Genomic DNA, 25,393 nt, shown 5'->3' with positions numbered 1-25,393 from the left:
TTTGACTCACCCGACTGTAAACATAATAAATACTCAATTGGGAGCTCGGCTCACCCTCCACATACTCATATCCTCATAAAAATAAATGGTCATCCAATCCATCAAACATGCATATCATTATACGCTGTGTCCAACATGATAATAATATTACAGACCATAATCAAATAAATACTTCTAACACCTGCGGAAATTCTAGGAGTAAATAAGATTACACAAATATCGATAAACAAGTTAACCAAAATAAAATCCTCGAAAAAATATTGAGAGGAGTGGCGCGTTATTCAGAGAGTAAAATATCAATTTTAACCATAATCTCTATAACTATCTAAAACTAATGCACGAGTGAAATGCAACATCAACAACATTTTCACATCATAACATCAAAAGGTAATTTGGAGCACTCACGCACCTGTAGCATCAATCATAACATATGGTGATCCCCTATCTGACTCTCTTAAATCCAACGTGAGAGAACTCAACAAGACTTTTTCGCTTAATAAAAAAAGGTCGGGTGAAAGAGAACTCACTCGTGACTACCCTCGAAGGATCGGGTCCAGTGAAGAACTCGTGACTACCCGTCCTATCCATAGTCCACACCACATCCCAAATTACCATAACAACATCCATGGCACTTTAACAGTTATCAATGCAATATAAATCGTGCCTAGAGTTTAACTACATAAATATATGCATATAAGTGATGCATGGGCATGCTTGAACATATAATAATAGTGAAATTATAATTAAAATTAATATTTTACTCACAAACTTAATCATCATGTGGGGGTGGCGGAGGAAGAAAGGCGTCTCTCGGCTCACGACAATTTTATTACAATCATTTAATAAATTTGAGTCAATACAAACAAAGAAAAGATACGTCGTCGTCAAGTGAGAAAAAAAAAAAATCTCCTCTATCTACTGGACCCCCCCAACTTGCAAAAGGGCTCAAAACACACTTCTATATTCACAATCCATATGTCCACAACTCATTCACATCAAAATCAATCATCCATCATGTAAAATTTCAATTTAGTCCTTATAATTGATCATTTTCAAATAAGCTCTAAAAATTATAAAAGAAATATTACTAAGCTATTGCAAAAAGAATCGTAATTTTCTAAGCTACCACGAATATTTTATGGATTTAAGCACTAGAAAATTAAGAAAAAGTAAGGTTCGGGATGCATGACAATGGTGATAGTAATATATAAAAAAATCAGGGGTATTACAAAAGATATTTAAAATAAATTTAATTTATAAAAATAATTAAATACTAATTCCTAATAGTCTTATTAAAAATAAATAATTAAATTTAATTTATAAAAATAATTAAATATTTATAAATTTTATTTTATTTTAAATAATTTTTATAAACCAAATTAAATACTAACTCCTAATAGTCTTATTAAAAAAAAAAAACCCACCACCCTCTTTATTAATTTTTAGGTCTGCAGTTATTTTCAATGCCATTGAGCGCGCCGCACCTGTGGAAAGACGACGTCGGAGTCGGACCAACTGATTAGGTTTTGGACCTTGGACAGTTAGCTAGGTCGGTCTGTGGAGCTCAGCTGAATCTAGATATCCATCGCCAGCCCAATAGAAACAGAATATACTTCTCCCTCACACATTGTTCTGCTCTATCCTCAAATCGGAGTTCTGTCCTAGGTTTCCTGATCCACTTGCTTAGCCATGGCTATGCAAACCGGAATCAGCCTCTCAAAGATCATCGTCCTCGCCGGTGCCGGTAGACATGCTCATCGACTGTATGTTTGCAGTTCTCTGTGTTCTTGGCGTTCTGTTTTGACTTTGACTTTTTTGGTGTTGTTTGCAGGATACACCGGTACGATCCTCTTTAAAAAGGGCAAATTATCAGACCTGATCGGTGAACTTCAGGTACTGTAATTGTTGTTTTAGTTATTTAGTTAGTTTTCTTGGTTACATGTTAGTTAATATTTGTTAATTATGGATTGTGTCAGTTTTCATGTCACATATTTATGGCTAGCTTTAAGCGATTTGGTTTTCATGGTGGGGAGTTTAATTTAGGTTCGATTAGGATAAGAGGTTGGTGAATTTGCCGTGCTGTTTGTTTGGTTGCTGTGAAAATGGGAAACGTGACTTTAGTGATTAATTGAGTGGAGATTTCCTTTCTTTTAATTGAGTGGAGATTTCCTTTCTTTTATGAATGCTATTTTGAAAACGTATTATTTGAATTTTACCTTATTTTATTGTGAAGAAAACAGAACGTATGACCGACTTGATTTATATTGTTGAAACTGTATTGAATTTTTTGTATTTGTGTATGCAGTCGCTGGTGAAGGGACTTGAAAAATCTGGAGAGCGTGCAGATGGTGATTCTGACTACAGTGATGCCCTTGCCCAACAGGTAATAACTATTAACTATTTGCGGTATATTAGGGAGTAATTTATTTATTTTGCCCGTTTTAGGTTAATGATATATTGTTTGATGCATTTAGCTATTATGAAATTATTTGCAGGTGAAGCGGTTGGCAATGGACGTTCGACAACTGGGCTCAGCACGGCAAATAACTGTTCTGAATGGGAGTTCTGGCCAAATCGGTATCAGCTATTATATTTATGTTGAATGGTTCTTTGTATTATTTTCTTTTTTCAAATAACTAGTACTGGGATGCATTTTCCTATCTCAAAAAATTGCCATGCCGTACACTTTTTGTACTGCAGACAATGACTTTTCTCTTAATTTGTAATTGGTATTGTCTTTGTTGTTAAGTTCTAATTTCTCCTTTTTCTTGATGCAGGTAATTTAACTAGTCTCATAGTTCCAGCTACGGCCTTGGGGGCATTGGGTTATGGTTACATGTGGTGGAAGGTATCTAATTGAATATTAATATTTTCAGATGTGGTTGCCAAATATTGAAATATATGATTCAAGATTAACTTTTACATTTTAAGCAATGATTTCACTATTTGGTTATTTTATTATATGTGTATTTTGGAAATCTTAGATAATGTTAGTTGCTTTCAGGAGATTAATTCTGTTTTTCTTTTAATAATCAGGGTCTAAAATTCTCAGATCTTATGTATGTAACTAAGCGCAGTATGGCAAATGCTGTTTCAAACTTGACGAAGCATCTGGAGCAAGTAACCGAGGCTCTATCTGTAAGTCTTATTAATTGAACATTATTATTATCTCTTAAATTGATTAGCTGTTTCAGGTTAACTTTTGTCATGAACTTTTGAGAAGGGTGTGATAAAATAGGTAATTTTTAAAAAAAAAAAAAAAAGAAAGAGAGAGTACACATTACTGGATTTAAATTTTCCAAGGACTGCCTGGTCTAACTCTATGCTTCTGTACAAAAATAAAAGCTATGTTCTGTTTCTAAATTAGCATTTATTCTTGTGTATAGTTGTGTGTGTTTTATTTATTTATTTGGGTGGATCACTCTATTATTTGTAGTCTGTTGATATTGAAATTATAAACTGTAAGTCTATTTATTTATATTTTTTGGAGTTTGGTAAGTAAGGCTTGCATGCTAAAAGTAAATGATTCAAAGCAAATCAATGCTTGGGTATGTTCATGTTGGAATAACTATCAGTCAATATTTATCTTATAATATGAACCAACCATATTTATAATTTTGAATGTATGTATCTTGTATGTAAGTATAATCTAAACTAATATTGTTTTGTGTTATGTTAACATTTATTCAATGTTTTTACAGCATCTGATCTTGTTTTCATTCTTTGTTCCCTTTTGGTCAGGCTGCAAAAGTACATCTGACTCAGCGAATACAGCTTTTGGATGATAAAATGGAGAGCCAAAAAGAGATCTCAAAGGCAATTCAAAATGATGTAAGATAATAGTTCTTCCTCTCTCTCTCTCTCTCTCTCTCTCTCTCTCTCTCTCTCTCTGAAGTGGTAATATTTTATATTGCTATGTTCGTAATAGCCTCTGTTTGGAGTACAAATATGATTTCAGGGTAATTAGAAACATACAATGAATTTATATTTTCCATCACACTAATATGGTTCTTTTGATTCAGGTTAATGCTACTTCTGAAAATATATCACAAATTGGCTCAGAATTGTGGCAATTGCAGTGTCTAGTTTCAGGTTTGGTAAGTTAATTCCACAGTTTTGTCCAAATACATAGGTAGCAACGGGGAACTTGTTGTCTTTTTAGCACTGGTGGCTGCTGTTGGTGACTTGTCTTCTAATTTATTTTAATCCCCCTAATGTTTTTTACTGACAGCAGATTCATTTTATTGAAAGTTCCACTTCATTTGTGGCGATTGTACTGAAAACGTTGGTTGTCTTTATCATGAGTTTTTATTTTCAACTTTTCTAAAGAACAAAGATTTCAATAGTAATGAAAGTTTAAAATGGTCTATTATTTGCAATCTCATTTGTAGCTACATTCTATCTTCCCTTTTTCTTCTCCATTTCCTCCTTTTCCTTTTGTTGAATTTATTATAATCTGTTAATTTCTTCTTGTTGCAGGATGGGAAGATAGGTTCTTTGGAGGAGAAGCAGGTAATGACTTTTATACTTTTGTTACCGAAATACCAAAAACAATACTTCTTTGTGAAATGTTATATTTATTTATTTTCTGGCTTACATTTCCACAAATATTCTGGAAACATATATATATATATATATATATATATATATATATATATATATATATATAGAGAGAGAGAGAGAGAGAGAGAGAGAGAGAGATTAATTTTATATATTTATATATTTGTTATTTTCACCTGACCTCTCTCAAGCACATGCCTTGTATCTTGCACCTAGACTCTAGGACCCCTTAGTGTATTGTGCCTTCAATAACTATGACCTTTACATGAGTGATAAACAAGTAGCTCTTTGGGTATTATTGGTGCAAAACACTCATTCTGTTTTGCTTTATTAACTAAAAAGAGTTTGCATATATCCATGTTTGTTCCATTCCTAATTATGAATTCAAGTAGAATTAGGATGTGAAAATTTTCTATAGATAGGTCAAGCATTTTTTTTTAAAAACCTATATAGTATTCGTTCTATAGATTGTGTAACAATTTCTTGAAAACCTATGTGATGTTTTTTTTAGGTAGTCAACATTTTTAAACCTACATAAGATCTATTTGGTATTATTGTTAGAGTTGCAGTTGAGAAATCATCTTGAATATGTTTGATTAGAGGCCATTAAAGATTGTTTTAAATGTAAATGTTCTAAATAGCAGTTTGAAACTGCTTTTTTGCAACATCTAAAGCCCTGTTTGGCATTGAGTTTTGGAGCCTGAAACTACTTTTCTGAATAAAACTACCATTTTAGATACTGTTGAGAAAAGTAGTTTGGAAAAAGCTGTTTTGTTATTTTAGTATTCTTATAACTAAAACTGATCAAATTTAATTTTTAATTATTTTTTAATACTCTCTAACTAGTATATTTAAAAAAGTGATTTTGTCAACAGCAGTTTCAACAGCAATGCCAAACAGGCTCTAAAATGGTGCATTTTGAAAAAGTAGCTTTCAACATGAATGCCAAACAGTCTTCTTTTTTTTTCTTTTATTTATAACACTATTGGTGTAGGTGTAGCAATGGTTTCCTGTGGATTATTGTTAGAATCAATCGCCAGTGTCTTAAGCCCTGGAATTGCATTAGTTGTTATCATTTGATCTCCTGTTTGTGTGCTTGTGGATATACTGATGCAATGGTATGGTTGCAGGATCTTGCAAATATGGGTGTGCTGTACCTGTGCAATTTTGTTGGCGGTAACAAAATGAAAATGCCTAAAGCTCTGGAGGTTGGAAAAGCATTTAAAGCCTTTCATTTAAAAATAAAAAAATTGTTGATATTTGAATTTAGATTTTTTTTCGGTAAGAAGAAAATGGAAGATAGGAGTACTTGTGGTTGGACCTTGGATGGAAAGTATAAGATGAAAATGGAGGCTTTCTTCCTCCTAGGTCTGCAAAATTCAAAACATTCTAAAAGTTGAGGGAATGTTGCGAAAAGCATAATAATTTTTTATTTGATCCTCCTTGTAAAAAGCTGAAAAAACATTCTTCCTCCCTCCCTTTATGATTCAAATAAACAAGGATACTTTCTTATTCTCCTCTAGAAGTTATCTTCTCCATGTGCTTCCTTTTCTTTGGTGGGTTCCAAAGCTTCCCCGATGTTTTCTTGAATCACCTTTTTAGCTGCAAGTCTCTTATTTTCTGATTCTCAGTGTATTTTTACCATATTTTTATTATCCTAGTCTAGTTCCATATTTGTCTACTTTCCTAACACATTGACCTAATAAAATGTTCAACATTTTGCAGGATCAACTTAAACCTTCTGGGAGAACTCGTTCTATCACATATGCTGAAGCAAGTTTGAGTGTATATCCTCTCTCTCTCTCTCTCTCTCTCTCTCTCTAACACACTATACATGCAAGTACACACTAACACAGACCATTCGTTGCCATCTGTTTCAGTGAAACCAGCTTAGGACATTTAAGCTTAATTCAATGTATTTGCATATAATTGCACTTATGAATTGAAGATGTTTAGGCAGTAATAAAGTTTAGTGTGTTCATCACATAATTTTTACACATTTCCGAGGACTTAACCCAAAATCGTTTAGAGTGGAGAAAGAGAATCCATATAGCGGACCCCAAATTTTTGGGATAAAGGCTTAGTTGAGTTGTATTCATCACATAATTTGAACTTGAAATTGATCCCTCCTTTGCTAGCAGGGTCTTAAGGAGCTGGCAGACAATTTATATCAAACCATGCGTGAGCCAACAGCTGATGTCATAGTGCAAGATGGAATTGATAAGTTGGAAGGCCCACCACATACTCCACAAAGTGACCAACCAAGAACCCTGCTTAGGTTTGAAATCTAACTCTTCTTTGTCTTAGATGATATGGGTTTGTTGGAGTGGATGTGCGGTGAATGTATATGGCAGTTTTTTGGGGAATAGGGAATTCTGAAAGCAATTTTTTTTTTAACATGTTATCATCTAGAACACATTGGCTTGTCATCCCTTTTGGAAGGCAACTGCCGACCTTCTATATTTTGTTATTATTATTTGTGCTATTAAATTCTGTAAATCAACTGAATGGGATCTCGGAACACTCAACATCTTCTTTATCATTACTTAGAGCACAGCGCTTTTTCATTTCCTTTTGAAAGGTTGCTCTTTCAAAGCATTTTATCTGTGTTAGAAGGCTGTATTCTCTCGGTGCTCATAATAAGCGTCTCTGAAATATTATTTAGCGTTACTTCTTGTCAATTATTATGCAAGTATGTTGATTTATGTTTTGTTTTACATGGCAAAAAATTTGCAGGTTCAGTTCAACCAAGTGTTGAGAAAACATTCTGAGCCAGATACTTGACTAGCCTTTATCTTTGCAACATGCTCGTTGTGTAGTATTGGAGCATTTCTATAAAAATAAGGGAAGCCTCGAGCACAAAGTGTGATTTAATTACCGAAAATGATGGTTAATTTCTTTTTTTTTTTTAATTCTTATTTCATAGTTAAAATTCAGTTTTTGAAGTTTGATGAACGCGAGTTCGTAACTCGCATAGCGCACTCGGTAGGGTTGTAGACGTGAAAGTATAGGTTTTATTGTTATTTTGTTGTAAATAATAATAATAATAATAATTTTAATAATTTCTTATTATCATAATCTTAACTTGCAGGTCCTCTAGCTAACTAACAGGCAACAGCCATTATCAGCTGAATAAATTTGCTAAATATCAATCTCCTAACTTAAATTTGTTCCGTCTTACAACTTTTTTTTTTTTTTTTGAAATGAAGCTTTCTACAAAGCGCAATTTATGGTACCACCTAGGAGAGAGTAGTTTCTATACATGTGCTGACGTGCACAGGCACTGCTCCTATTTGAATTTGAAAAAAAAAATGAAAAAAAAGATCTTGAAATCGTTGGTTGATGGAAATTTGAAAAAAAAAATTGAAAATTCATATTCTATGGGGAGTCCCCTGCTCTATCATACAAAGGCAAATGTACTCTTCTCCTTGGACTCTAAAACAGGCAATGCGTCCCCATTGGAAGGGTAAATGTAATCAATGTGACTGATTCCATTGTACAAAACGTCTCCAACTTCATTATTGTTGCGCATTTCTGGTGCTACTTTCGCCTCATCTTCCTCTTCATCTTCATCGGCATTTAAGTTCTTCTCCATCAGCTCTTTAAACATGGAAGACTTAAGCAGGAGGCTGAGTGCAGTTGGCGCAGAAGATGATTTGGCGCAAGGAGTAATAGGTGCACTTGTATGAAAAATATCTTGCTTTAAAGATCTGTTTAAATCCTCTATAATGTAGGGATTATTAGAGTGGAGAATAGGCAGTTGTGGGGTAGTTTTCTCACTTGGATTAATGTGGTTAAAGAAGGTTGTAATTGGCTGCAAAAGGTCTACAGTTGATTTTCATTCTTGGGTAGGAGGAGGATGAGAAGGAGCAACTCCTGGTCTCAGCCATCTTATGTATGTGCTCAAATCAAAGTTGGTCACAGCATTAATCCCTCTGTATTCTATGGCTGCAATATCATAAGCATGAGCAGCCTCCTCTTGGGTACCTGCGATTCCAGGAAACAACCATCCCATAAACAGAAATTATTCAATATTCAATATTTTATTGTTCATATTATGCACCTAATCAACAAACAACAGTTCTTCTGCTAAATACCTGTCCCTTTCTTTTTAACGGTTTTTTTTATTTTTCTTTTTATTATTTATTAAATTTTTATTGAGGTCCCAACTCAGAATATATAACCAATAGCTTTAGGAGGGTAAACTCACTGTAAGTGCCTAGATAGAGACACTTGTTTCCTAACACTCTCCCTATTCTTGCTTCCCATCTTCCATTGTGATGGTGTCTGCAGTGCAGAGTTACAGTCACTCAAATTAATATATGACTAGGAACTTAATAGTGGTTGGTAATATCAAGTGTGAAAGAGCATTGCTTACCTTGCAACTCCTCTATATTTGGATACCCCTCTAGAGAAACCATTGCTTCTCCTGCAAATTAACAAAAATTAAGAAAGATATCCTCTCTTAATATTCTTCTGATTATATTACAAACCTTGAGTTTAAGGACTATAATTACCAGGAAAAAGAAAGGATATCAAAGGAATAATTACCTTCTTAAACTGGCCAGGTACTCCTCTTTTGTTACATTTTTCATTGTATTAATTTCTTTCTCATAGTCAGATACCTACTTACAGCAAAACCCAAGAAAGAATGTTATATATATACAGCTTTAGACCATCACATGATAAACTATGCTTGGAAAACTTTCATGGAAAGGTTCAGATCGTACTGGAAAATTTGTGAAAGTTGAAGTTCCCCAGTACTTGAGAGCAGCCAAATCATAAGCTCTTGCTGCTGGTTCTTCTTCATCATAAGCTCCTGTTGAATTAAAAAACATCAGCAAAAGGGGTTGCCTTCAATTCCCTCCAAATTAGATTACAACTTACCTACACAGCAAAAATGATAGATTTCAATCTGAAAGTGCATGGATGGTATACTTACCAAGATATAGTGTTCCAGGCCAAAAATTCCAATTCCAGAGAATCACCATCCAGATGACAAAATCACAGAAAATCATGAGCAATCAATGAGATCAATAAAATTACACGAAAACAATGTAACAGACATTCTTCAACCTTAAGTACCTTGTTTTCCCTTCTTCCTCTGTGTTGGATTCCAAGACCCTTTATCCCATAAATGAGCTTCATAGCGTCCAGTCCATCGTTGTCTGCTCACTCCACGAAATCTTGAACTTCTTTTCACTGTAGTGGCGGCAGCAGCAGCAACAGTTTGATCACCCTGTTTCTGATGAGCTTGTTCATGTTCATTGGAGCTCAATGTAGTAGTTACCAAAGAAGGGTCTCTTCGGCGTCTCTTAACGCACTTAATCTCCATAGCATCACCTTCTACCATACAAAAGCTGCGCCTTCCTGCTGCTGCAGTACTAGTTACTTGAGAATTCCCAGAAGCCATTTCCATTTCTTGTAATTGGAAACCTCAATTAATTGCTTGCTGAAGTTGATCAGAAACTGAAACCAAGTACTTATATAAGCATGTTCTACGATTTGTATTTTGCTTAATTTGTTTTCAGTCGTAATAGTCGATGCTCCCAATATCATTTCAGACAAACTTTTTAAGCGTCCTACTAGCGAGGCAGGTATCCAGATCCTTAATTATTCTTCCTGAAAATTAGATCTTCGGTATCATCATCAACATCTTCAATATTGAAAAGATTTTTACTTTTTATTAGCCTTATTTTGATTAGTTTTCTTTCACCTTTAATAAAGTATAAAAAGTGAAGAGGTATTAAATTTTAATTTCTTTATCTATTTATTTTAAAATTATTCACATTTATGATAGAATTTTATTAAAAAAAAAACTCCTTATATAGAGAAGCTAATAAGTCTATTTCACTTCTCTTTAATTCTACTGTTAATTGCTTTATCTCCTCTAGTTTTTTCAATCAAATTTAAATTGATGCTCAAATGGTTAAAAATAATAAAAAAAAAAAAGCAAACAAAGGAATTTATTTTTTGGGGAAATTATATAAGAAAAAGGAATAAAATTAAAGCACGAAAAAATTTTTGGATGATGGAAATGGACAAATAATATATGAGACAAAAAAAGAACTTGGCTTGTCCCAAGCATGGTTCCAAAATGCCTCAGAAAGGTTTTGTTTGATGGGATAAGAAATGTACGCAGAAACCTGCGATGAACAATTACATGACAAACAGGACAAAATGTCAATTTATTTCTAATGGGTAGCTTGTCCTTAGGATTCTTCGTCGTGTAAGAGTTTATGATAATTTGAGGTTCTCTGAACCATGTTTTTAAATTTTTGTGTGGGCAAAAGCTATGGGATTTTGTTTCCACCATCAAGGTCTTAACTCTCCACGGTATTTCCTATATCATCAAACTTTTTTATATTCTTTATTTTCATTATATTGGTGTCGCCATGCGAATTTTTCTTTTTTTTTTTTTTGCTATTTTACTATTAAAAATTAAAATTCAATCTTAAAATTTAAATATAGATTATAAAAGGGTTTTATTATAACAAGCATGCAAATAAAGTCTATACATAAATCGCACAATCACGCAATATAGAAAAGAGAATAAGAATAATACAAGATTTAACGTGGTTCAACCGGAATGTTTACGTCCACGGGCAAGACAAAAGAAAAAAGTTTCACTATGAAGAAAAGAGCAAGATACAATCACTCAGAACTCTCAAACCCTAACTCTAGTGTGTTTTCCGAATATCTCACAAAAGACAGAATATTATAATATTTATACTAGTCTATATCTCAATCAGGTTGCAGCGAAATTTTCAGATCGGATCACAATTTGAATCTATGAAAACATATTCAAATTTCAAGTTACATAAAAAATAACAGGTTTAATGTCTATGAGTAAATGATGCAAGACAAAAGGCTAAAAAGATTTTTTTTTAATTTTTTTAATAAGAGTATTAGAAGAGTGGAGACTTTTTTGAATCAAGTTAGGTTAGGTAAAAGAATTTATATTAATATTTGTATTCTTTGGGTGATTAAATTTTAATCAATTAAAATATTAATTCCTTAAATAATTCATTAATTTTGGTAGCCAATCAAATTAGCGCAAAACCCTATCAAATAAGCATCCAGCTACGTACACATGCTGTCAACACATCCAGGTAGCCTTTTTTAGTCCTAAAACTAAAACGCTAACAAATTTAAGTTTTATAAAATCCTGACCCCATTCCATTGTGAAGGATGAAGATTTTCTAAGTTCCAAGTCCACATATTCATCATCATAAATTAATTATTTCATTGGATATTGTTTTCTCTAATATGCATACAAAAAAAAAAAAGGTGTAATTACAAATGTCAGTTAATTCAAGCATTACTCACAATACTTTAATATTGCTGATAAATTATAAGTATTAAATCACATAATAATAATAATAATAATAATAATAATAATAATAATTTATTTTTAAATATTTTTTTCATTCATGGACTTCAACAATCATTAAAAAAAATATATGAAAACAACTACTGGTTAATAAAAAGTAATTAAAAAACATTCCATATAAAACCTCCTTCCTTTTAATTAGTTGCCAAGGGAGATCCAACAGATTTTCTTTTTTTTCTTAGAAAAAAGAGGGGGTGGGTGCGGTGGGTTGGGAACCGATGCATGAAAACTCTAACAGGGCTTTCCCTCGTGGCAGTCAAGTGCACCAGCATAGCGTGTGAGCCTGGTCACGAATGTTCCTGGCTTGGACTTGATCAGCTGGAGCCTTGAGAATTGCTTGTTAACCATAGGATTCCCAGATTGAACAAAGAATGCTCCATTCATCATCAAATCTCTTTCTGATCTCCAATTCCAATTCTTCCACTCACTTTCCATTGCGTAATCCCTCTTTGTAACCTTCACAATCAACATCAATCATGAATCAGACAATTTTGTCAAGCATTTTCTTTCTTTTCATTCATTTGGCTTCGAATGACACAAGAAGTTGAGACTTCATTACCTCTTTAGCAGAAACGTTATCAGGAGCAATGAATCGGTTTCCTTGGCTGATGATGGTAGGATTGCGGCTACCACCAATGCCGTACATGAGCCAGTGAGTGTAGTCATTATTGACAACATGGACAAAACCCCATCGGCACCTAGGCATTCTTTGCACCAATCCTCTACCGAAGTGGTTGAACGCCACCGTGATTTGCATTAGAGAATCACCGGTGTGGCCATCGCTTGCACCGAACAACATCACCTGCATCCATTTCAATCTAGCTGATCACACCCCATTGATATATAATCAGAATCACTTTAAGTAATTATTTGATCTAATTACCTCATTGTGTTTGGTGAAATGGCAGTTGGAGATAGTAATGGCACTTGAACCCATTATGGCATCAATCAGCCCATCCTGGCAATTGGACATGGAAACATGATCAATCCAAATGTTGGTGGATCCGTAGATGGAAATCCCATCACCGTCGCTCCTCGTCCTGAATCCATAGTGATCAACGGAATCCCTAATTATTCCGCCGGAGCCGGCGACAATGTCATGAATGTGGAGGCCATGGATGATAACATTCTTGACGAACTGAAGAGTAAGACCAGCACCACCAGCAATATGGACGTTGGCTCCTCTAGCATCAATGGTTTTGTCGCTGGTTATCATGAGTTCCTGGTTGAGTCTGATTATCATACTATTGGCAAAAACGATCCAAAGGGGTCCCTTTTGGATCACTGCATGGCGAAGGGTTCCAGGTTTGGGGTTAACCATGTCATTGTCTGAGGGATCAGTGACTATGTAAATCTTGCCGTCCTTTCCACCAGTGGTTCTGTGGCCAAAGCCAAGGACGCATTCTGCTAGCCTCTTTCGGTGGGTAGCCCACTTGGGATTGCACCGCCAGCATCTGTCTATAGGGTTAGTGGCCTTGCATGGACCACTAGCTTTTTTCCTCAGCAGGTTCCTTCTGGTGCCATTGTGATTCATCGTATCCGTGGCCCTGCTTGCGGGAAAATTTCATTAAAATGACAGTATTTTATTTTTTTTTTTAAATAAAAAATTCAATCTATGCGTTAAAAGGAGAAGATAGTATTAAACTACTGATTTCCAGGCACTTCATTATTGAATTAAACTACCATCTTTGGGTTGAAACCAGGCATAGGGGTCAACTCACTTGTTAACCTGGTAATTAAGTTGGTTGGTGACGTTGAAAGGGTCAGGGCGATAAGCCTGAAGTGTGTTTTCTTTGGCTTCATCCGCTCGCTGCTTCCAATATTCATCTAATTCAGCGATATTGGCATGAACTATTACTGTTAAAGCGGCGAAGAAGAGGAACAGAAACTTAAGAGTTTCCATTCCTTTATTCTTTTTGCAGGTATTTCTGAACTTCTTTTCCCCTTTTTCACCCCCCTTTTCTTGGTTTCAACCTGTTGTGAAGCTAAGGTGCGTTTGATGGCTCCTGCCTCCGTTTGCTGAGCGGAGGCAGGACCAAGATGGTAGCCGGTGCCAATGGCTTGAACCCGCAAACGTCCCTATCTTGGCCCTGCTAGGAGGCAAATATTTAAGACAGTTTATAGTGAATGTTTATAAAATAAATTAAACAGCTATAGAAATTGAAAAAAGAAGGATAAATGGTGAATTTAGAGAGACGGGGAGAGGGAATTCTGGAGAGCCACTTCTGGATTAACTGATATACTTCTAAATATGGCTTGTTATTCCTCCTTTTTTCTTTTTTTAATAGAACGGGTAAAATTAGCTACCTCTTCTCTTCATAGTTTCTTTTTTTTTTTTTTTCTCCTTTTCGATTTCAGGTAGTAATATTTATATATATATTTTTTTTATTTACTATTATTATTTTTTTGAATTAAATTGTAATTTGTTTTGCTGCAATCAGTGTTCTGCAATAGCGTTAAGAGCTTCTAGCAAGAGATTGGGAGAAGTGCATTGGACATGTAAACGACAAATTACGTATAATAAAACGATTTTGCTATAAATATTGATTACAGCGAATCTCACATAAATCCCACAAATTACCTTTGTTTTGTATCGGCTAAGATTTTGTGATTGAATGATTAGAATATGTTTTTTTAAAAGAATTATTTTAAAAAATATATTTAACAGCTTTAAAGTTTTTATAATTAAAATATATTAAATTTAAATGTAATTTAATCAATATATTTAATAAATTGTAAGCTGTTAATTTTGAAATGTCTCTTCTGTTTGTTGCCCCCAACTTTCCAAGATCTTCCACGTGGTGTTCTTATTTGGATACTTCACAATATAAAAGGAGTTTGTCGGCACGAAATTATTGTCTAGTTTCTGGTTTAGTTATTCTTTTAAAAAGAGATACATTATAAATTAGTTTTTAAAATATATTAAAATCATAAGTTCATTTTTATATTTTTTTATAAAAAAATAATTTAAATATATTAATTACGTTAATTTTAAATAATTTTAAATAATTACATCTCTCAAATTTTATTTTATAATAAAATAGTTCATTTATTTAAATAAATATTTATCTAAAATATAAAAACATATTATTTAAAGTTAGAAAAGCATATTTTTTTTAATTATTTATTTTTAATAGTTTACATATAAATAATGAAAAAATTTTATATTTATATTATATAATTATTTATATTGTATAATTACAGTTATTTTAAATATTATATTTAAAAACAAATAATTCTTTCAAATAAAATTTGAATTGATGGATATTTTGTTAATTAATTAAAATATATAAAACATAATTATTTCAATTTAACAGTAATTTAGATGATAAAATCATTCTATTAATAAAATGAAATTTAAGAATTAAATTATTTCTCATAAGAAATATAGGACCATCTTGCAATTTTCAATATATTTCAAGACTAACTTATAATTTAAAAAATATAAATTATATATATAGCTTGTCTGTAAAAGTTTATAAAATGGGTTTCATATTAGTCAAATACACTTCTAGAAACACCCTTCTTAAAAAAATGAAAAGAAAAAAGAGAGGATTGTAGAGCAAACCAGTAGATGCTCTTCACAGCCGGTACGAGGATGAATTTGCACACAGGTCTGATTATAAGGATTAAGAACATATCATATCTTTCATTATTTCAATAACAACAGATAATCAATCAAAGATCTCAGCGATCAATGATTTATCACGCAAATTCTGCACATCACTGCAAGGTACAATTAATGGTGCCCTTCACTATTTCAATAACATATATATGCGTATATACACACACACACACACACACCCCTTGTAATGGTGCCTGTTCCCCAGGTCAGTGACGCAGCCCTTTCCTCAGTCAAGTTGCTCATTTGACAACCGGATAAGCAACTGTGATTTGAGAGTCGAGCGTACACCATTTCCAACAAGCAGGTCATCCGGTTCCTAACTCCCTCAACTTGCTTGATAAATAGAATTGTTGACTTACTTCAGTAGGAGGCTTTAAAATTATATCAATGCAACTGCATTAAGATGCTTCCCAGACCTTGTAATCTTTTGCCTCAATAGCCACAGACCAGCTTTGAGACTCTCTTGGGGGTTCGTAATGACCTGGTCCCATTTTCATCGCCACTTTCTCATCAATTATGGCTGCATATACATCCCTTTCTGCCTTGGTAATTTTGACCTTGAACAAGCAAACCAGTACATGCAGTCAGTATTTTGATATTTCATTGTATGTTTTTCCTTTCTTCTCCTTGGGGATTTGTTCCACATATAATAAGTAGGATTAGGTTATGCTTCTCAGAAAAGGGAATCATGAACTATGTACGGGTACTTTAGTTAACAAGAAAAAAAGGTGGAAACAACAATGATATGCATGTACATAGATTGAATGATTGTAATAGTTTAACTCGTTAATAAGCTAGAAGAGAATGGAAACAAACGTGATAATTGTCAGCATCATGTTAATAATATCTTGATGCAAAAATAGATGGCTCTTTTTTGACACTTACTGTACTCCGGCAGTGGACTTTATTCCGGTTTCTGATAGAGATTAAAGATGCAATTTCAGACTGATAATGAGAGAAGATGTGGTCATAGAAAACAGCTGGAGTTCCTGGATGAGTCAAGATGTAAGCATACCCTTGCATTTCCTTTCCACTAGGAAATCTCCAATGACCCTTTAGGAAGAAAGAATACCATTTAGTCACATGACAGTTTCACAATATCAAACTGTGACAGCAGCACCAAAGCAAGACTTGACAATTTTTTAGCTCTCCTAAAAAACGTCTCCCTCTCTCCCAAATTAATGCTATTATGCAGTAATTTACTGTCCTTTTCCTCAAATTTTAATATCTAATCTACTACGTACTTTGTCTCTTCTTCTGTCCTTTTCTCCTCCCTTTTCTTTTTTCCCCATATGTTCTCCCTGGATGCTTCCTATGTACTAGTTTTTATTTGGGAAAGGAAAAAACGACAAAAATCCTACAGAAAGCTAATAACCTGTCCGGAGCTGAGACTAAAAGCAACTGAAGATTCAGAGTTAAGCTTCCGAAGATGTGTAAAGAAAAACAGACAGACTAAAACTAATTGTTATGATTATTTCCTTGAATCAATTCAGAATTTTGTAATGTGCTTACAGTTGGTCTTGTTAATTGTTTCGGGCCAGCATTCCAGATACAATGGAAGAAGTAAGAAGTAAAAACCTGAGTAGAACCAGTATCGTGATTCTCTATGAAGGTAACAGCACGAGATGGCCACCAGCCCACAACTCCAGGAGGCTTTCCTTTCTTATCTGATAACCGCCAATACTCGCACCTTTCCAGTGCCTATATGAGATAAGTATTTGCTGTAAAGATAATATCCTCTGTTTTACAAGTTCTTACAAATAAATTAAACAGGAAAGGGTCAAGAATAAGGGATGATGCAGCAAAAGCAAACAGTATGACCATGAGAGCAAAAATTTCATGTTCTTACACTTCATCTCATGGACAATGGCTCTTCATGGTTGAATGAAGCCATGATCCATAGATTTCAGGAGATCATTAAGGGCACAGGACAGTTGACACAGTGATCTAATGGTGATTAAAAGCCCCAATTTTGACTTGACAATTCAATGAAGCATTAATTACAAACAGTTAGAACACTTTTCCTTCACATAGGGCTACAAATGAGCCGAGACAAGCTTTAGTCAAATCAAGATTGGTTCATTTATGTAAAATTTAGGTTCAGACTAGACTCATTTGTTAAATGAGCGCTTACTGAATGAAGAATCCCTTTTGTGGTGACATCGAATGCGCCAGCAGTTCCATTTGTAGCATTGATCCAGTCAATAATTCTCTGCCGATGTGCATCTTGATTGTGATCCATTTCACCACATGTGTAACTGAGGGAATCCCAGTACTCGCCAACAGCAAAATAAGGTTCAGTTGCATCTATGTAGTCCTTGACGTAACCACCCCAAAATCCTCTGGCAAAATCAAGCCTCCATCCATCATATCCAATTTCATCTCTGCATATCAAATGTAACCAGGAAAATAACAGTAATAATTTGAAATGGCATAAGGAAGCAAATTTACAAAAGTTAATACATGGGAACATCTGCAGCAAATTGAATTGACACAAGAAAGAAATAGAGGGTCGATAATGCTCATTGGATCAGTCAGTAGAATATTAGGAAAAGCATGACAACAATCACGTAAATGGAAAAGTATATCAAACTCATAAGACCTCAAACTATATGATATATTACTTCAGAAAGCTAAGCAAAATTGTTCTTTCAGAGGCCAGAAAAACTGGGGAAATATGAAGTCATGCATATACAATACACCAAATCCAATTGATTTGCAATCATCTTTTTAAAGCTTACCTGCATCCCAGTATTTACTTTCCAAAAAATAAATGGAACTAAGACTAGGTGAACAAATTTGAACAATGATTTCAATATAAATCCCACAAATTATTTGTTCTGAATATAAATTACGTTTTCTTTCCTGTTAATGTAGGAAGAATTTAAATTTACAGATGATAAGAAGGGAACAAGATAACCTTAGCCAGCATAACCATTCTTTGAGATCCTTCCTCACAAAATCTTGAGAATGATCAATGTTAGGGGCAGCATGAAAATTATCTCCACTACTCTTGTTGCCCCTGCCCTGCATGAAAGAAACAACTGACTAAATCTATTCCATAATATACAGCATTGGCATACAAGTTCCACTATGCATATTCAATTCAGCTACAGGAAAGCACTCCTGAAAGTTGCAAGGCCACTACATTTGCCAGAAACATTGTCTAAATAGGTTTTCAATCATAAAAGCACAGAACAGGCACATTTGCAGATATCAAGCCAACCAAACAAAATTTTCCAATGGCAAAAACCAAATTACCAGTTAGCCAATATAAAAGTTTCCACACCAATGAAGTTCAGGAATACATATAGTCTAGCCAATTCAGGAATACCAGAGCAATGAAATATTATTCTATTGCATAAATTTGACCATTGACAGTAAGCAATAAGAAGTATGGAAATGAAGTTTGTACTGCTTGGTATGTAATCCACTGGGCAATTCAATCATAAGCTGAAGCAACACTTGATGACATGAAAACATGGGTGCATGTCTTTTTGTATCTTGTCCTATGTACATCCAAAACAAGTGTTTCAAGCATCAAAAACCAAAACAGTTAACGATAAAAAAAGTTGCTCAAATATAAGTTCATTTTTACAGTGCAAACAATGTTCGCTTTAAAATGAAATTTAGTTAGGATAATATGTGCATCATAAAATTATGAAAATTTATTATTTTGTTATGAGCAGAGAACTATTATCTTTTGGGATCTTTTCTATTTTGTACCTATTTAAGCTGTCACTATATTTCTTTTCCTTTTCCTTTTCCCCTGATCAGTAATAGAATTAAATTGGAAGGTACCAAAGGGGCTTCTTTCTTTTCTGAAAATGCAAATATTGCATTAAAAGGCAGGGGCATGGTGTTTATGCACATAAGAAACAATATCAATTTTTCCACCCCCAACATCATCACATGTAATAATGTACATTATACAAAATCAATAAACATTTTATCCTTTAAGCTGCTTGATTCTGAGTCCAGAAAAACAAATAGATGTCAGATTTTGGGAATCAAACATTCAGGTACCTGGAAATGTGGATCATCTGCAACAATGGCCCGCTCATCCCAATTTAAACGACCTCCAAATATATTCCATACACCGTTTTGATTCTGAAAGTGTGCACAGCGATGGTTCAAGACAGCATCTCCAAGAACTTTAAGACCCACTTCGTGGAGACTCTTCACGAGATGCTTAAGCTCATCGATACTTCCATATCTGATATAAATGCCACAGAGGTCAAAGAGCATCACCAGTTGATGATAGTGCCCATTATCATTTACATCGAAAAAGAAATAGAAAGTAAATAGGGAATTTCTTTGAACAACTACCACCATTCCCAGTGAACGAGAAACAATAAAAATTTATGTCAAAAAGAAAGAGGTTTTTTGCCAACTACAAAAGGGCATAATCTTTTCTTAAAAAACCAGTCATTATGGTAAGAGGAAAAGATAGAGAAAGAGGAGAAATAAGAGAGAAAGAGAGGCTCCAAAGCAAACGCAAATGGATCATTTGATCAGCTTGGCTTGGATCACTTGCTATTATTTAATCCACACTTTAAAAAATAACAACAAATAAATAAATACATGAAGGCCATGAAAAAATTCATACATTTCATAAATTTATATAGAGTACCTGGAATTCAAATTATATAAATCCTTTGGCATGTATCCTTCAGGTGACACAGATTCTGTTGGTGGGGGCAACCAAATCACATTGAATCCAAGGGAAGATATTTCTACAGCTTTTTCTTTGAGTTCCATGTACCATCTTCCAGATTTATGAGATTCCCAGTTAAAGCCTTGGAGCAATATTTCAAACCCTGTTCCTGTCCCCGAACAAATTTTAGGAGTCTCTTGTGGCTCAGATTCTGAAACAAAAGTAGGGATGGAATTTCTGAAGATACTGTAGGCTTCAGCAGCCAATTTCTCAATTTCATGAAGAATGCTTTCTTGTGCTTCTTTTTTTTTTGTCCGCCGACGAGAGGAAATGCCATTTACTAAGTTCCTTATGTCATTAATTATCCCCTTAGAAGATGCAGTTTGAGAAACTTCTTGATTTGCTTCCACAGTCTTTTCAGATACTAGTGCGCCTTCAGATTGTCCCTGTCCAGGTTGAGCAGGCAAGCTGCCTGAACTTGAGAGGGGGATGTGGAAGTCATTTTTCTTACATTTCAACCAAGTATCCTCATTTAACTTGAGAACAAAAAGAAAGCCAACAAATTCTTGATCTAAAGTAAATAACCCTGAACATCCGTTTCCACCATCTTTAGGCTGCAGAGAAGGAAACCCCCCATAAATAAATAATTAAAAAAAATCAAAACAAGATACAACCATTCTGAAACTGATGATTGAGCACCTTCGGTTAAAATAACAATATTAAGGCATTAAATGAAGTGTCCAGCAAAGCATATCAGTAATAGGAAAAACACAAGCTGAAAAGTGATTGCAAGCAAAACACTGCTTTCAATCAGCCCCACAGGCTGTCACATGGGAAAATATATTTATTCAGACAGGTTCAACACTTGCATTACTGAATAAAAATTTTTCAAACCATCCTCCACAGTCCAAAACAGACCACTCAATAGACAAGGTAATAACCCACAAAATAAAAATAAAAGTTAGTCATCATTTGCAAACAGTAACTAGGATGTAGAACAACCACCACCACCACCAAAAAAGTCCATCCTTTATGTAGACAGTAGAATTTCATTCTCAAAAAATAATTTTGTTTTCCTGATTTATTGGTGGTTGCTGTGAAACATATCCTCCCCAACATCCCATCCCCTGCAGGTTCCAAACCATATCCTAGGCTTCATGGAAAAGGAGAAAGGCCATTGAACCAATAGGTCCATAGTGAATGAATGCTTGCATAGTTTTAATTTTTTAGCAACTCACATGAACTGCTCTAGCAAGATTTGAATAGATTTAACCGTCGTATGCAAATGACAGGGTACTGATTATAAAGTTTCTCAGGAAATTTGAAAAAAAAAAAACTGAAAACAATTGCATAGCATCTTTATCTAGATTAGAACATAATGACATCCAAAAGAAGTAAACATGCATTTAAAGCATATTAAACTGGCAAGAATAAAATCATCAGACATCCAGAAATGACGAAGTCCATTATTGAGCTCTCTTGAGAGACACTTATATTCTATACCTGTAAAGGCGTCCGCAAAGCCTTGTTCTTGAATACAGTTGTTTCTGGAGGATATGGGCCAGCTGGAATTTCCCAATTTTTAGCATCATCTCTGCAAACTCCCCAGTGAACAACAACTTTTCCAGGTAGATCAGTTTCTAAATAGAGAAGATTCTTAGCAGTCTTAGGGCATTTTGTAACTGAAACAGTGGCCGAGTTTTGAATTACAACTTGTTTAGCAATAGGATGCTCTTCATAGAACCCTTCTACCTGCCTATTTTCTTGTGTCGCTCCTTTGGATTCACTACTGCTACCTTGATCATTAGAAGGCAATTCTTTTGCTTTGAAAAGCATTTTAGGAAGGAAAAACCCTATGATGGAGTACAGGAATAACAAGCTGTCATTTTATGAATAAATATACAACAAAGAAGAAAGGAAAGACTATTGAGATGAACAGACCACCAAGTTGTGATCATCTTCTTACCAACCCAAAATAGTAACTGTGAGTTGCATCTACAAATTAGCCCCAACTAAGACATCTGATTCATTTTTCCTCATTTATTTGTAATTGCACAAAATTTCAAAAAGTTACATTTCTAACTTAAATAGAACCAGATGTTGGGTATCAATTACATTTCAAATCTCAGTCTCAACAGACTAACCATTAAGAAAGAAGAATCCGAGATTGCAAATTATATGGAAAGGAAATAAATAACAGAAAGAAAACATAAATCTAACAGAATCCAATTCTAAGTTTAAGCCACTGATTACTTTTATCCATTTCCTCCAAGTCTCCAACTCAATTTAACACTTGGTTACTGGTTTATATTCAGAACATGCCTCTCTTTAACACAACTTTGTGGTCATGCAAACGTGTATAACCTTATCAAAGTAATATATTTCATTATCTGTCCTCTTAGAATTATACTGCAAAAAAAGCTTGTTAGGGGCAAAAAGTCACACCAAATATAGATTATCATAATAGACCCATAGAATCAAACATATATATATATATATATATATATATATATATATATATATATTAAAAAAAATTTAATGGTAAAAAAGCTAAACCTTTTTGCGTTTTTGCAATTATGTCATATCCTTTTAATTTTGGTAATTTTGTCCCAGTTTCAAAGGTTAGTTGTTGTTTTGTCCAATGGTCAAAATTGAAGTGATGGTGCTTACATGGCAGTTGAAAAGAACAAAAAAATTATTTTTTTAATTGTGTGATCCACGTAGAAAGAAAAAAAGGAGTAGACCTAAATTGACTTGGAGGAGAGTAGTACAACATGACCTAGAAGCATTACACATTTCTGAGGATTTAACCCAAAATCGTTCAGAGTGGAGAAAGCAAATCCATATAGCTGACTCCAAATTTTTGGGATAAAGGCTTAGTTGAGTTGAGTAGAGTTGAGTTGTGTGATCCACATATATAAACCAACAATTTTCAAAAAATAATATTTTAATTGAATTATGTAGACTCTGCAATTTAAAAAATAATATTTCCATTCTAATTATATACCACATAAGCACCGCTATGTTTAATTTTGACCATTGAAAAAATTTACAACTAACCTTTAAAATTAGGGGAAAATTGCTAAAACATAATTGCAAAAACTTGGAAATATTTGACCTTTTTTTACCATAATGCCAAATAAAAAAAATCAGAAGGATTTAAATTCCATCAGGTGATGATTTCTACAACCTGACCATAAATTGAAGCCTCTCTTCGCTCCAGCTACCTTGCCATCATTGCGAAGATAGTCCACTAGAGGCATTTTAAAATCTCTCCCCCTGTGTTGGTACCAAGCCCCAGTTTCTTCATCCTGTAACACCACAATCACCACAAAATGGGAAGACAATACACAATAACTTATATACAGCTCAGCACATCTAACACAATAAGTAGCAAGATCAAGTGCTAAATATTGAAAAATCAAACCTTTAAAACAAAGTTTATGGCTGCAATTGAACTTTTGGGATCTAAATTAATCTTCACTTCATGAAATATTTCTCCATCTGATGATTTCTTTAACGGTGTCTCCATTGCATAGTCCTGAAAAAGACCATTTATATTTTTAATTTTTAAGGTTAAAATGTAAATATGGGCTACTAGAACTTAATGACCATTACCTTTATACAAACAGAACCAGGAGGTCTCATACTCTTAGGTGGTTGATCCCATTCACTGCAAGATATGAAAGAGTGCATTATCAAAATAACATCTTACATATAAAACCTAGCAAAATAGAAGAAATAACAAATTTCAATAACATAAAAGTAATTACAAGAAGAAGAGTAAAAGCCCATTTACATATTTTGTGAATATTAAATTCAAAATAAAAACATAATCAATAAATTATCAATATCAAAGCGAATTTAACCTGCCAACATCGTCCACATAAGAAACTCCCCAATGAAGAATCCATTTCCCTGGAAGACTACACCCTACGCTAAGCTGCCAACACTGTTGATTCTGGTCCTTATCTAATCTTATGAAAATCTTTCCCTCAACCTATCATTCCAAATTTCCAAGCCAAAAAAAAAAATGAAGGTCAACATCATATTCAAGACTGAAATGAACATTTTCAGTCCTACTAGCTTTAGTCTAAATTAAATGGAACTGGCAACTGAACTGATCCAATCTGTCTATCACACTCAGTTTCTTCCTCAGATTTTCTGAAAGAAACTGTGGAAAAGGCCTCCATTATCAACTTAATTAAACAAAAGAAAAAGGCATGGGAAAGTACACACACGTAAAATTTAACATCAATTTTCATCTCCACAAACCACAATGAACGTCAAAAACCAAACCAGCAAAAACGCACATAAGTAAAAATGTATTTGTATATGTAAATGAAAATGGTTGAATAAGTAAAGAGAGCTATGGAAGTGAAAACCATTTGAGTTAGCGTGAGAGGAAATGTCTCCTTGAAGAAGCCATCGGTAGATTTAAAAGTTTCGAGAAGAGCGGTGTCGGTGGAGCTAGCTCGGATTATGTGGGGCCGACGAGGCTTGAAGTTGCAGAAGCTGGTGTTGGCGCCATTGGAGAGAAGCTTTGGAGAGAAATTCAAAGAGGAAGGTTTCAGGATCTTTGTTCTGCAACGGCATAGAGGTCTTTCCCTCCGCAAATATCGAAGGAGAGGCTCAATGGTAACGGTCGACATCCTTGTTTTCTTTCTCTTCTCGCCTCTGTGATCCGTGGAACTTCAAGAATGGAGGAGGGAGAGAGAGGGAAAGTGGGAATGGGATTTTCCCGAATTTCTATAGAGATTCACTGTGGATTTTTAATTTCTAATTTCCACTTTTTGTCGATAATTTCATTTTGTTTTAATATAAGTATTGAGCATGCACGGATTATAACAAACGATATCTACATTAACGTACAAAAATCTAAATTAATCAATGAATTTTAATTATTATTGAAATCTCTCTTACAAATTGTAATTAAGTCGATTGATTTCGATATTAATATTTTATAATAAAAAAATAAAAATATATTTTTATATTATAATTCATTAAATAATTTATTATTTGATTCAAAAAATTATATTTTATGCATATTATTAATAATTTTTTAAAAAATTATTTTATAAAAATTTAATGAGATAAATTATAAAATTTTATTAAACTATTTTATTTATTTTAAATTAAATAATTATAAAATATAATT

The 25,393-nt window shown here is 33.8% G+C and overlaps 3 protein-coding genes and 1 pseudogene across 5 annotated transcripts; 1 reads left to right on the top strand and 3 right to left on the bottom strand.

The window, feature by feature from the left end:
- The first annotated feature begins 1,433 nt into the window (after positions 1-1,433).
- On the top strand, positions 1,434-7,638 carry LOC110653555 (uncharacterized). 2 transcript variants are annotated; one of them, XM_021809252.2, is made up of 13 exons: positions 1,434-1,744; positions 1,832-1,893; positions 2,306-2,383; positions 2,496-2,577; positions 2,778-2,848; positions 3,037-3,138; positions 3,742-3,831; positions 4,023-4,097; positions 4,480-4,512; positions 5,691-5,768; positions 6,286-6,345; positions 6,702-6,838; positions 7,297-7,638. In XM_021809252.2, exons 1-13 carry the CDS (start codon positions 1,690-1,692, stop codon positions 7,316-7,318), a joined length of 945 nt encoding a protein of 314 aa, XP_021664944.2. In that variant the 5' UTR covers positions 1,434-1,689; the 3' UTR covers positions 7,319-7,638. The 2 variants fall into 2 exon arrangements, with proteins under 2 accessions (XP_021664944.2, XP_021664945.2); XM_021809253.2 differs by lacking the exon at positions 6,702-6,838.
- LOC110653499 (ethylene-responsive transcription factor WRI1-like) lies at positions 7,455-10,173 on the bottom strand (annotated as a pseudogene).
- A 1,824-nt stretch (positions 10,174-11,997) lies between these two features.
- Positions 11,998-14,228, bottom strand: LOC110653557 (probable pectate lyase 19). The gene is made up of 4 exons (XM_021809256.2): positions 13,675-14,228; positions 12,837-13,500; positions 12,513-12,755; positions 11,998-12,409 (listed from the first exon to the last, which is right to left on the bottom strand). Exons 1-4 carry the CDS (start codon positions 13,854-13,856, stop codon positions 12,185-12,187), a joined length of 1,314 nt encoding a protein of 437 aa, XP_021664948.1. The 5' UTR covers positions 13,857-14,228; the 3' UTR covers positions 11,998-12,184.
- A 1,345-nt stretch (positions 14,229-15,573) lies between these two features.
- LOC110653556 (alpha-amylase 3, chloroplastic) lies at positions 15,574-25,017 on the bottom strand. 2 transcript variants are annotated; one of them, XM_021809254.2, is made up of 13 exons: positions 24,621-25,017; positions 24,105-24,235; positions 23,854-23,908; positions 23,663-23,776; positions 23,426-23,546; positions 21,739-22,088; positions 20,212-20,849; positions 19,605-19,794; positions 18,499-18,605; positions 17,713-17,962; positions 17,157-17,279; positions 16,464-16,631; positions 15,574-16,135 (listed from the first exon to the last, which is right to left on the bottom strand). In XM_021809254.2, exons 1-13 carry the CDS (start codon positions 24,885-24,887, stop codon positions 15,977-15,979), a joined length of 2,673 nt encoding a protein of 890 aa, XP_021664946.2. In that variant the 5' UTR covers positions 24,888-25,017; the 3' UTR covers positions 15,574-15,976. The 2 variants fall into 2 exon arrangements, with proteins under 2 accessions (XP_021664946.2, XP_021664947.2); XM_021809255.2 differs by lacking the exon at positions 24,105-24,235 and having other exon boundaries at positions 24,621-24,761.
- Between the last annotated feature and the right edge of the window lie 376 nt (positions 25,018-25,393).

This window comes from Hevea brasiliensis, chromosome 9, assembly GCF_030052815.1.
Source record: "Hevea brasiliensis isolate MT/VB/25A 57/8 chromosome 9, ASM3005281v1, whole genome shotgun sequence".
Taxonomy (NCBI): domain Eukaryota; kingdom Viridiplantae; phylum Streptophyta; class Magnoliopsida; order Malpighiales; family Euphorbiaceae; genus Hevea; species Hevea brasiliensis.
This window is presented reverse-complemented; position numbering and strand designations above follow the sequence as displayed.

Excerpts from the sequence above, each read along its gene's own strand:
- LOC110653557 (XM_021809256.2), bottom strand. The coding sequence starts at position 13,856 with ATGGAAACTCTTAAGTTTCTGTTCCTCTTCTTCGCCGCTTTAACAGTA. Across the intron at positions 13,501-13,674 it reads CTTAATTACCAGGTTAACAA|GGCCACGGATACGATGAATC; the intron begins GTGAGTTGACCC and ends TCCCGCAAGCAG. Across the intron at positions 12,410-12,512 it reads ATAACGTTTCTGCTAAAGAG|GTTACAAAGAGGGATTACGC; the intron begins GTAATGAAGTCT and ends TTGATTGTGAAG.
- LOC110653556 (XM_021809254.2), bottom strand. The coding sequence starts at position 24,887 with ATGTCGACCGTTACCATTGAGCCTCTCCTTCGATATTTGCGGAGGGAA. Across the intron at positions 23,547-23,662 it reads CCATAAACTTTGTTTTAAAG|GATGAAGAAACTGGGGCTTG; the intron begins GTTTGATTTTTC and ends GTGGTGTTACAG. Across the intron at positions 20,850-21,738 it reads CTTTGCGGACGCCTTTACAG|CCTAAAGATGGTGGAAACGG; the intron begins GTATAGAATATA and ends CCTTCTCTGCAG.
- LOC110653555 (XM_021809252.2), top strand. The coding sequence starts at position 1,690 with ATGGCTATGCAAACCGGAATCAGCCTCTCAAAGATCATCGTCCTCGCC. Across the intron at positions 2,578-2,777 it reads TGGGAGTTCTGGCCAAATCG|GTAATTTAACTAGTCTCATA; the intron begins GTATCAGCTATT and ends TTCTTGATGCAG. Across the intron at positions 6,839-7,296 it reads CAACCAAGAACCCTGCTTAG|GTTCAGTTCAACCAAGTGTT; the intron begins GTTTGAAATCTA and ends AAAAATTTGCAG.